This window comes from Nannospalax galili, unplaced genomic scaffold, assembly GCF_000622305.1.
Source record: "Nannospalax galili isolate Female #2095 unplaced genomic scaffold, S.galili_v1.0 scaffold115, whole genome shotgun sequence".
NCBI classification, from domain to species: Eukaryota; Metazoa; Chordata; class Mammalia; order Rodentia; family Spalacidae; genus Nannospalax; species Nannospalax galili.
This window is the reverse complement of record NW_008340588.1, coordinates 8,474,573-8,486,389: the sequence shown is the minus strand read 5'-3', so window position 1 is coordinate 8,486,389 and position 11,817 is coordinate 8,474,573. Positions and strand designations below refer to the sequence as shown.

Here is an 11,817-nt window from a genome sequence, read left to right as displayed (position 1 = left end):
TGGAAACAACTGATATTCTTATTGCAATCCACTGCTGTGCAATTTACTGGTCTACTGAGTCTATCATAGCTCTGCGTATGCATGGCTCCCAAGCTTCTTTCACTGAATTAGAAGATTTGAATTACTGGTTGATAATCTTCCACACCCTTACTTTGCTTCATCTTTCTAGCCATTATTTATCCACAGACAGATAAAGCACTGCTTTGGTTGGTACAGGAATTTGCATCTTTGTCAAAGTTCCAGATGCAATGAAGAGATTAAACAGACTTGTTTATGCATCCCGGTTAATATTAGTCAGGTCAGAAAGTACAGGAAGAAATGTGTGTCTAGGTCATATCTGTGCTGGGATTGCATGATAGATTTTCCCAGGGTATGTGTTTTACCAGTTGTAATGGCAACTCAGATCCACACCCATATAGATACTACATCAAGAAACACTTTGACATCAGACACAGAGGATCTGGAACACTGAACACAAAGAATCATGATGTAAAACCTCCAAAGACACTGAAGGTAGTAAAGAATGATAAATCAGACAATTTAGGGAATGAGTTCTCCAGGTCTCTCCTAAAGAGCTTAAAATAGAATAATCCTTCCATCTGCAACACATCAACTAACTCTCCCTAATGAGTACATCAATCAGGAATTTTTCTAATGCTTATATGGCTTTTATTTGAAGGGCTACTTTAATTAAGAATTTGAAGATAAACTAAAAACAAATTATGCATGGTATGCCTGAACAAAAGCACAAAATATTTTAAGTAGCACTTTAATTTTTCATGCAGAAAAATAATTCTAATGAAGACATCTGATAAATTTCAATGCTTATTTGCCTTCTAAAATAATTAGAAATGTGCATATATATGTAAATTTTTGTGTAAATGCCAATAATACCATGAGAAAAACTCATCTTGTTTCTGAGTTTGTTTGAACAGGAAAAGATATGTAAGTAAAGGATGAAGATGATTGAAGACAGAAAGGAGCTTAAAACCTAACTTTTCCACCATGCTCCAGCAGTGTGGACCTTCTAAGCAGTTGCCACCCCTGCCCAACTCCTCATCTAACTGCAAATCTCCAAACTAAAATCAGAAGATTCACAAGATGTAGGTCTGGTTCTGTTTCTCTTTTCCTATCACCACATGATGTCATCTTTCTTGGAACAGCTTGGTTTGGGCTCCCTCTGATTAGGACTATAAGGAGGCAAGCATACCATACCCACGCTTATAAAGTAGGTATATATACAACACAAATTGGGAGGGGGGATAAAGTACCAAGCATTAGGAGAAATTTTTTAAAAACACATTTAAATGAGATGATTTCCCTAAGAAGAAAAGATTTGGGCTGGGTCATTAAGAAGTGACTTTCATGAATTAGTGTAAGATGGGAAGAATTTTTTATGTGTATACACATATAAGTAAACACATTTCCATGTAGCTAACATGAAAAAACATAAATGCAATTGACCTTGATATGAATTAAAATTATTACTATAAAGTGTACAGATGAAATAAAGAATAGTGAACTGAGAGTGAACAAATACATTTCCTGCAGAGATTTAGCCAAAGGAGTATTAGAGTATTTACTTCTAGACAGATCCAGAAATACATTGAAAAGGGCTGTTGATGAGGACTTGGAACATATATACAGAACAAACTGAATCAAAAAATATTTATACTAATCTTTATATTAATGGAGATAAAATGAGGATTTCTTATGGTGCATTTTTGCTATTGCATGCACTAACTTTTTCTCTTCCAGTTTCTTACAAAGACAAAGCACAAAAAGCCTCACTTTTTCTTCACAAAAAAATCTGTTCTGGCTTTCCCAAACAACATATAAACTGGAAATCTTACAACAAAGCACTCAGGCTTGCTAACAAAGTTTGTGAAAAACAGAAATGGGAAAAGAGCCACAGATAAGAATTTGTTAGGATCTATTCAAAGGTAGCTCAGAAACTTAGTTTTGTGACAACTGCCTGAAATCTAACAACCAGACCCAGGGTGGGTGGGTGAGAGAAAGGGAAGGCATAGGCTTTGCTTCCAGTTAATCTCCTACAGCTCCCTGCTTACACTGAGTTAGGATGGATTCTGGAAAAACTCCAGTACAAAAATCCTCTAGAAGAATAAAGTTTGCAAAAGTAGCCATGCCCGAGAATAAGAATCTAACCCTCTCTCAAAATTAAGCAGGTTTGACTGCCTCAAGGAGTAATTTTAAAATGCTCAAACTTAATGCTTATAGACTATCACAGAGCAGAGCAGTCCTATACATGTTCCTGTTAAGCAAACATGTATTTAAGACTAATGTATGTTATAAACATGTGCATAGGCTGGTGTACACAAGCTGCAGATGTGGTGCTTTTCCAACTCTGTGGGTTGTGTCCTCTATAAGGGAAAAAGAAATATTAATCATTTCACTGCTAAGGGGATGGGTGCTGCTCTCATATTTCAGAAAGGGGCTGGAAAGTGAGGGAAGCCAAACTTTTTCCTATTTAAGGCCAAAGCAAAGGCGTCTCAGTGGCTGTTTTATGACGGGCCCGGTGCTGAAGGGCAGGGAACAACTGATGGTGCTACTTTGAGCTGCTTTTTCTTTTCTCCTTTTTGCACAGAGAGTCTCATGTCTGATATTTAGACATGATGAGCTTTGTGCAGAAGGGGACCTGGTTACTTCTTGCTCTGCTCCATCCCAGTGTGATTTGGGCACAACAGACCAATGAAGGTAAGTAGGAACCGCTTTAAACAGAGTTTCTGAACTTGTTTTGTCATAACTTTTCCTTGCAAAGACTCATGCAGGGCAAAAATCAGCTTCCTAAATGAGAATGTCCTCTATAGCCTCCATCTGTGAAATATGCTTTTTTGGTTTTGCTTTCTACATTGGTTTAAAAAGAATAATGTCATGTGTTTATTTAAAAGTTCACTAGCTTTTAAAGATAAAAAAAAAGTTCTTTTATTAACATGTTTTCATGTTAAACATCTTAAAATATGGCTTTAAAATATTCCCCTCCTGCATTGTGAACATCTTGGAACGCTTCCTAAGAAGTCTGGAAGTTATTGGTCTCCTGTAATAATTTTATGTTCTCCTTTGTATGCTGCTTTCTTTGTGAAGACAGAGCCTTGAACCTTGTTTTCCCCAAACATGAATGCATTTAGAGATGCACTAATTTAGAATAACCCAGAGGAAGAAAGTAGGCATCAGTAGAATCACTTTCTATACTTTTGTAAAACGACGGTGTATCTATCAATCGTCTTGAAATGGGTTCAGATTGCTAAAAATGTGTCTTTCTGTTTTTATTGCATTCCAAGAATGTGTACAGTCAATTAACACACACTTTCTAATAGTTTTGGTTAAGGTTCTTTTATGTCCCACATGTTCTGATTAGCTTTGTTTGCATAAGAGAACATAATTTAAAAGTGTTTTCAACGGGAATATTTTGACTTTTCTATAAACAACGTAAAGATAATAGTTATGGTTTTTTAAAAGCTAATTTAGTATATTTCTAGCAAACATTTTTTATGTTCTCATGTTGAAAATAAAACCATTTGTCTCATTACTTATGTAAAACTATTTTTGTAAATGCATATGTTCCTCAGTCATGAAAATACTACACAAATTGGAGCATAAAATTTCCTAGAAATAAATATTTCCTAGAAATAAATATTTTCCTAGAAATAAATATTTAAATGTAAAACTTAACTATAGCTGAAAGAAGCTATTAGGCAATTTTTATTTGCACATACTCAAATATATTTATATTTAAGCCTCTAGTTTGTCAAGTGTTCTATGAGCATTAGTTTTTCTATTATTTGTAATATCAAACACCTTTCCTGTCTTCACAAATAATATATGCAAGTATGGGTGGGGGGTGGAAACACCCAATGACATTTCTTTATATTCGGTCTACAGTTACAAAAGAAAAGAAACACCCATACTCCCTGTTCCTTAGTTTTCTCTCCCCCTTAATCATCCCCCCTTCCTTTCCCCTCCTTCTTCTCTCTCCACCCCTTTGGCTCCTCCTTCCCCATTTTCCTTCCTCCCTCATCGCCCCACCCTCATCCTGGGCATGGCCACCTCTCCTCGCTCCTCCCCGTCTTCCTCTGTCCCTGTCCTACTCCTTAGTACTCCCCCCTCCATCTCTGTGTGCCTCCTCCCTCCTTGCTCTTTCACATTTTCTCCCCCTAGGACAGGCAATTGTCCTTTTGCTTTTTCTCTTCCCTTTCTCTTCCTGTCCTGCCCCTCCTAGAAAATGTCAAAATTCCCATTCCTTTCCTAGGATTCCAAAACCTAACATTCCCTAGCACCCCCAAAAGATCTTCTGACTGTTAGGGGAAGAGTCACGGAATTCTCATTTCTTGAAAAGACCATAAATTTGAGAGTTTAAATTCAAAACACAGGCACACTGTTTGTACTTGCCTAGTAGTTAGGAAAGTACGAGATGCAGGATAGGCGCTTTGGGTGTGTTTCTCCTCAGTTCACCTTCAGGGAGAAAAAGCATGTTTGATACATTGTCTTGAAATCATATAAGTTCTTTCTGCTTTCCCTTTATGTGTGTATTCTTCAAAACTTAAAAAAAATGAAAGGTATTTTGTTCAGCATGTTGTTTTACTTTGTCATAAAACTTGTTTAGATGTTTGAAGAAAATGTAACACATAATCCCTATAGGTTTTTAGAGAAAATCCTGCGAGAGGATGAGCACTGGGGGTTGCAGGAGGTAATTGAAACAGCCCTTGGGAGCAATTCTAGAACTTTGGGTGAGGGTCTTCTGTGTACTCTAGGGACCAGAGAAATAGCCCAGCATTCAGGAACACTAACTTGTAGTCTAAGCACAGAAGTTCTCTAGAGCATGAAACATGTCTCCACAAAGAATTTGGGTCTTTTTACAAATCTGTTAAAGTTTTATTTTACTCATTCATGCATTTTATTCCAGCAATGGAAAACGTGGTCTGTTTTATATTTCCTGTAGTTTATAAACATGCCAGATTTTAAGTGCAAAGAGATGCCATCTAGTGGCTGACAGAGACACATTTACTTAACCAGTGCCAAAATTAACATTACATAGGATTAGTGTTTTATAATAAGATTTTTTTAAAATGTGTGAATTTCTTTGGTATTTTTTGAGACAGGTCTCTCTGTAGCCCCAGCTGTCCTGGAACTCACTATATAAACCAGGCTGGACTTGAACTCGCAGAGATCCACCTGCCTCTGCCCCCCAAGTGCTGGGACTAAAGGCGAACGCCACCACGCCCGGCAAAATGCGTGAATTTTAAATATTAAGCATTGCTATCATAAGTAAAAGAAGTGTAAATGATGAAATGTTACCCCCCACACAGAAATGGTGACAGTGTTTTAAGAGCTTTGAAAATGAATTTAAACGTTATAGCCACTTCCAGCCCAGCCTAGTAATACAGTTCTGTATTCTAACTTCTTGGGAGTCTGAGGCAGGAGGACCACAAGTTTAAAGCCTGCCTGGCCTACAGAATGAGTTCAAGGCCAGCCTCGGCAACTTATTGAAACTCTGTCTCAAAATAAAACATTATAGTAAGTCTAGGCAATGTAGTTCAGTGGTGGAGAGCTTGTCAACAGCAGGTATGAGAACCTATGTTCAGGCCCTAGTACTGCCAAAAAATGTTATAGCTTTTTTCAAATTCCACATATGACTTTTACAAAGTATTTTTCATATTCAAAGGCTGATGTCATCCTTATTTAATATAGTATTTTACCAACAATAGATGCCATAGATAAATGTTAGTAATATTGCTTCATTGGGGCAGGGAGATAAACTGTTCTAATCAAATGTGTTCTAATGTTTAAGCTTCTGTAGCTTAATTTGTTATGCTGATAATTTCAATAAAAGCAATTGTGGCCCCTTAATTGATTTGGGGGCTTCAAAATTGTAAAGGGGCTCAGAGAATAGATCCCTATTTCATGTTTAGAAAATCTCTTTTTCCTTATGTTTAAAAGGAAACTTATAGCTAATGTTATCATTCAAGTTTTCTTGGGTTTATGATGTCCTGGCAACTAGACACACTGAACCAATGGGAGAATTTGCAGCACAAAGAAACTAGAAGCAGCCTGACTTCTAACCGGGGAGAAGACAGTTGTGTACTATCTCAATGTCAGTCAGATAACATGGATGCAATGCAATAAAAAGATTAGAAACAGGAGCAGACAGAGCTAAAGCTAAAACCAAAAATGGATGAAATGCTAGTTAATTAGAGAACACGGCACAGCATGGGCATCTCAATTTTCTCATTTTTGTACATATTTGCCAATAAAAAGATATTCCAAATTATAGAGTATTCTTTAAAATGTTTATAAAAGTAAAAGGGGGTAGGTTTCTTTTTCTTATATAGTACTCAGCTTTGAAGTGATAAATATATTTTCTTAAGCAAGGAGCTCAGAAGGTTATGATTTACCCAGAAATTATCACCACTTCTGAAAAAAATGTGCATTGCACATTAATAAAGTATTATTGATACAAAATTGTGTTGTTTCTATTAGTGATTTCTTGTATTTCCTTACCACCTCCAGTGTTCAGGATCAGCTGACCTACATAAAGTCCTATGAGTAAACAAGCATTGTCCTTAAATTCTAGATTCAAGCATCTCAGCATTTTACGAACAGAGAACAAAACTGCTGAAGCAATGCTGGGAAATAAACGCCTTTTAAACACTCAGACTCCTGAATGGTGTCTTGTTCATAGGTTTTCTTTCTTTTTTATTTATTTATTTGTTTGTTTCTTTGTTTGTTTATTTATTTATTATTTATTTAGGTATTTTTGAGACAGAGTTTCCCTGTAGCCCCAGCTGGCCTGGCACTTGCTATACAGACCAGGCTGCTCTTGATCTCACAGAGATCCAACTGCCTCTGCCTCCCTAGTGCTGGGACTAAAACCATGCACTGCCAGGCCTGATTAATAGATTTCTTTTTTAAAATTGGATTGGATTTTCCAAGCCCTATAGTTGCAGTTAAAAGAGAGTTTGTTCCCAGGAAGGCCCCTGTCTCATACCTACAGTCATAGGCCAAGCCTGGAGTGTTAACTCAGATTGCCACCTACCGAAACTCCAGGGTTTCCAGCCTGGATGACGTTTCTGTGGTACAGAGTTCCAAAAATTATGTTGCCTGGTGCTTTTATTTTGTAACATCAAGTGCTTTGACCACCTTGAAGCTATTAAAGTGGATTGCCTACAAGTCGGAGCTAGCCGGAAAGATTAAAGATGCAATTGCTTTTGCTGGATATAGGGAACGCTTGTAAAGTGTCCAGGTCCACAATAACTTTCTGGAAAGGTCACTGAACTGTTTCTTATAAAACTTCTCATTCTGTTTCTCAGAAAAATGCTCAGTTTCATTATTTTCCACCCATAGAAAAAAGTTACATAGCATTTTATTTTTAATTCAGAATTTCTAAAGGAGGAAACTTTGCCCATTTTATGTCAAGATGGCAGTGGAAAAAGTGAGATAGCTCTTAAAAGATTCATTTGTTAACTGCACTTTGGAGAGTTACATTAGCCACTAGAATTTCTGTCTGTGTCTAATGAAAACACAGCAGAAGTGGATTCCTTTCAGATGAGCTAATCAAACCCTTGCTTTTTCCATGACTGGGGTCAAGCACTGCTCTTTAAAATGTAGTCTCAGTGAACAAAATGGAAGTTTCAAAGGGGGAGAGATGCTATAAAAAAGTTGCAGAGAAATAAACATGAGACCTGATTAGAAGTTATAAAAATTTGGCATTGAGAAATGACTTTTTCAGTAATATCCTGTGAGCCATGTCCTTCTTGTATTCTGTTGTAGCAGCAACTACTCTGGATTTTCGTAGCAGGCTTATAATGGTATGGCTCAAAGGAAACTTCTAATCAAGTTAGAAATTTACTAATGGGAACCATGTACTACTGATTTTCTGTACATTTGTTTCTTAGATATCCTAAATATATTTGTGCATTAGATGCAGCAAGCTTATCTGTTTCTTATTGCTGTTGCTGGAATCCCACTTCTCTGCGTGAAGTAAAGTATATGCCTGGCTTCTGGATCACAGTCATCCCTCTGGTGGTCTAGATGTCATGAGGGTGACCATGAGAAACAAACCTTTTTCATAAGGTCAAGAGAAAATAAACAATGAGATCCAACTCCAATGGCATCTTCCCATTTTCAGACTAGAGAGAAAAGATACTTTTCAGATCACTGTTCTTCCTTAAAAATCTGCCTTTAACTCTTGACCTTGCAAGGTTTATAAACCATATGAGACAGAGTTTAGAAGTTTCTTTCGTCTAACCATCTCTTTGGAAACAGAAAAGAATAAAGTGAAGTAGTTAAGAGTATCAGACTTAGAGAAAAGCGTCTCAGATTAAAGTCTTAGTTGTATATATGATTATTTAGGGTTGAAAAAATCACTAAGTGTTTGTCATTGTGTTTAATGGGTTCTTCACCTGAAAATGAGGGTTAAAGAGCATTCAGCTGAGAGGTCCTTTAGAAAGAATAAGTAAAATCGATGCAAATCCTTCAATCCCAGCCCTGTGGAAGCTGAAACAGGAGGATTGTGACTTTTTAGGCTGCAACCCTCATGTAATGATAGGGAAGGTAAGATAGTGTTCTCAGTTTTATAAAGCTAAAATTGTTATAGAATAAGCTAAATTTTTAAAACAATTTCATAATTTGGCATAATTATATTATAGATGCAGTTGTTGATTACAGATATTTTCATTTTCTAATTATTTATTTTTATTTTGCAGGATAAACATTAATGAGTTTATAAAACTTTCTCATTGAGGATGTAAATCTTATAAATTTATACAGACTAACTGAATGCATAAAAATGAATAGTCACTTTTGGGAGAATAGTCAGAATCTATCTGATCCATATAAAACATTTTAAAATTGACATTCATCTATAATGTTTGTTAATAGATTATTATTTCCCTTCAAAAAAATTTTTTTTATTTTGGAGTTAGACAGATGGTTCAGCAAGCACTGTTCTTTCAGAGGACCTGAGTTTGGTTCCCAGCACCCAGATCAGGCAGCTCACAACTGTCTATATCTACAGATGATCCAACACCTCTGGCCTCTGCAGGCCCTACACTCACATGCACATACACACAGAAATGCACATATACACATAATTTAAAATAAATCTTTTTAACTTATCTAATATAATTTAAGGTAGTGTAATATATGCATAGGCAATAGAAACACACTTAACAAAAATATTTTCCGGTCTTTAGTGTAGCATTAGAAGTCAAATCAAATTTATATCAACTGGAAAAAACATGCACTCCAAATATCAACACATAAAATAGTCCACATTTGAAATAAAGGGGAAATTATATGTTAATTTACATAGCATATATATATATATCATATATTTTTCCCATTTTCCAGGCTAAATAAAGTCTTTTCCAAGATAGAGACTCAATAAGAGAACCGAAAAAATATGTAATTCAAGATAAACTGACTATTTAGATTGGGCAGGGGATATCATTTTACTTCCAAAGTAACATTAAGATATACATAATTTGTATTATTTTGCAGTCATGACAATAAAACTTTTTTACAAATCAGAATGAGAAAAATGTATACTTCAAGTAGGTCTAAAAATATGAGGTTGCTGATTGGCTTTATTTTTCTCTAAAATTCCAAAATGGAGTCAGAAAAAGATAGAAGAATGAATTGTGTCATATGCCAGCCTCAATCCATGTTATAACTTATATCTGTGACAAGAAGGGGGTGCTCAGTACATGGCTTTTATGACAGAAAGAGTTGCTTCAGAAATTTTCATTGCAAAGAAGACTAAAAACACCCAGCAACATAAGAGTTGTGGTGTACAATTAATTATAATTGGAACAGGAAGACAAAGTTTAAAGAACAGTAAAGAAAGTAATATAAAATTTTATTACTTGATAAGCAATAAAATGTGATTATATTTTATTTAATACTTTTAAAAAACATTCAGCTTATTTTTATCAAAGTTTCACTGAACACAGCAACCTAAGAAAATAAAGGAATATTATGAAATGACTTTCTAATGAACATCATTTGCTATTGTATATCCAAATTCTTTACTCTGACTTTACTGTGCCTTCCCCAGATAATATATCAAATCAAGGGATATGAGATACCCATTTAAGAGGCTCAACTTCTAGTAAAACATATTGCTAACAATACGGTCATGCACAGAATAACAAATAAAAGAAATTCTGCAATACTCCATTCTTTAAGCAAAGACGACTAAGATAAAGAAACAAGAAAGAAAGTATTGATTTTCAGCTACAGGAGTCTGCTTCTGACTTTCCAACTAAGTGACGTTTCAGGGCAGTCATCTTTGATTCACATGGATATGAAGCAAATTTTGACAACAAATTAGATTGCAGTAATTCTGATTTTTGAGTTCAACTTTCTTCTTTTAATTAAAGAAAAAAAAAGCAAAACAAAATATGCACACATCATTTTAACTGTCATGAGCAGATCTAAAGAAAAAGTTACCCCAAAAGTTTATAACACATTTGAAAAGAGAAGGGGAATCACCAACAAAGGGAAAGCTTGTCAATAGGAATTGACTTGCCTTTAGACAGGACTGAGTCTGTTATGCTACTGCACAGTAAGGTGACTATAGACAATAAAAATACAGCATACATTTTTAAAGCTAGATAAAAGTGTTTTAATGAGTCAGTGTCATGATTGTCTATTTAGTGATTTTTAGAACAAATGGAAAGCACTATATTTTTCTAATGTGATAAAACTTCAATAAGATAGAAACATGGGAGAATACATGTAATAAGGGAAAAAAAAACCCTCATAGCAAGCACATTAAGGATATAGGAAACTATTTAAAATACAAGGTACATGAACCTAGCTTTAACTGTTATTTTTAATTTGTCTTTAACATGGCATTGGTATCCACTATCTACTTTTTATAACCTAAATACTGTATTAAATATAGAAAGATATTTATAATCTGAAGATAAATTGTTGAAAGATTCATTAGCACAATCTAGCAGTATTTTCAAGAATTCAGGGTCAGGCAGCTTAGAATCCTCATGTTTAATGAGAAAATCCTGAGATAAAGCTAATTTGAAGGGAAATTTCTTGCCAAGCCAGTTGAGAAATGTTGTAAAATGATTTGATTTAAGAAAGGAGGACTAATGCAAGGACATAAGAATGTATTTAAGTGATTTCACTGAAAAGTCTTCTATCCCAACACTTTGTGGGGTTTTTTGTTTTGTTTTGTTTTTTTGTTTTTGCCAAACAATGAACTTAGTTCTTAAGTATAGGACATCAGTTCTACTTAAAAAACAAATGGGTTTAGTACCTATAGCTTCTTACATTAGTACTATCAATATGAAAGAGATCTCTTTGGTCTTCTTTTAAATTCATTCTCCATAGCACCATCTACTTATAAAACACTTTGGTATTCATCTTTTGTGTTCACTGAGGATGAAGATGAGTTCTCTAAAACCTTGGAAAGTATGTCTTTTCATGTCTTCACATATCTGCTTTAACAAGGAGGAGGACCTGAAACAACTTTTCTAAATAAAATGGATTCTTTGTTCCCTACTGAAAATTTCAGTGAAATTGTCATTTTTTTCTTTGATAGCTGTTATGTTGGGAAATTGTAAGACAAAAAAAAATAGTCTGCTAAGTTTCATAAATTAGATAAAAAGTTTGAGGTATTGAATAAGATCATTACATTTGTTTCTGTACATGGAAATAAAAGTAGATGGAAATTAAAAATGGAACCAATTTACTCTGTAGAGACTGGAAATTCTGAAATTTCCCTTCCTGGTGAAGTTTTATTTAAAACAATAAAATTAAAATATATAATATGAAGCTTAA

At 34.9% G+C, this 11,817-nt stretch overlaps 1 protein-coding gene across 1 annotated transcript in view; it reads left to right on the top strand.

Annotated features, from left to right (window-relative positions):
• Positions 1 to 2,506: 2,506 nt before the first annotated feature.
• Positions 2,507 to 11,817, top strand: part of Col3a1 (collagen type III alpha 1 chain) — a 39,641-nt gene continuing 30,330 nt past the window's right edge. The window contains exon 1 of the mRNA XM_008835638.3: positions 2,507 to 2,715. Coding sequence (XP_008833860.1) covers positions 2,631 to 2,715 — 85 coding nt within the window. The 5' untranslated portion in view covers positions 2,507 to 2,630. The remainder of the gene's footprint in view (positions 2,716 to 11,817) is intronic.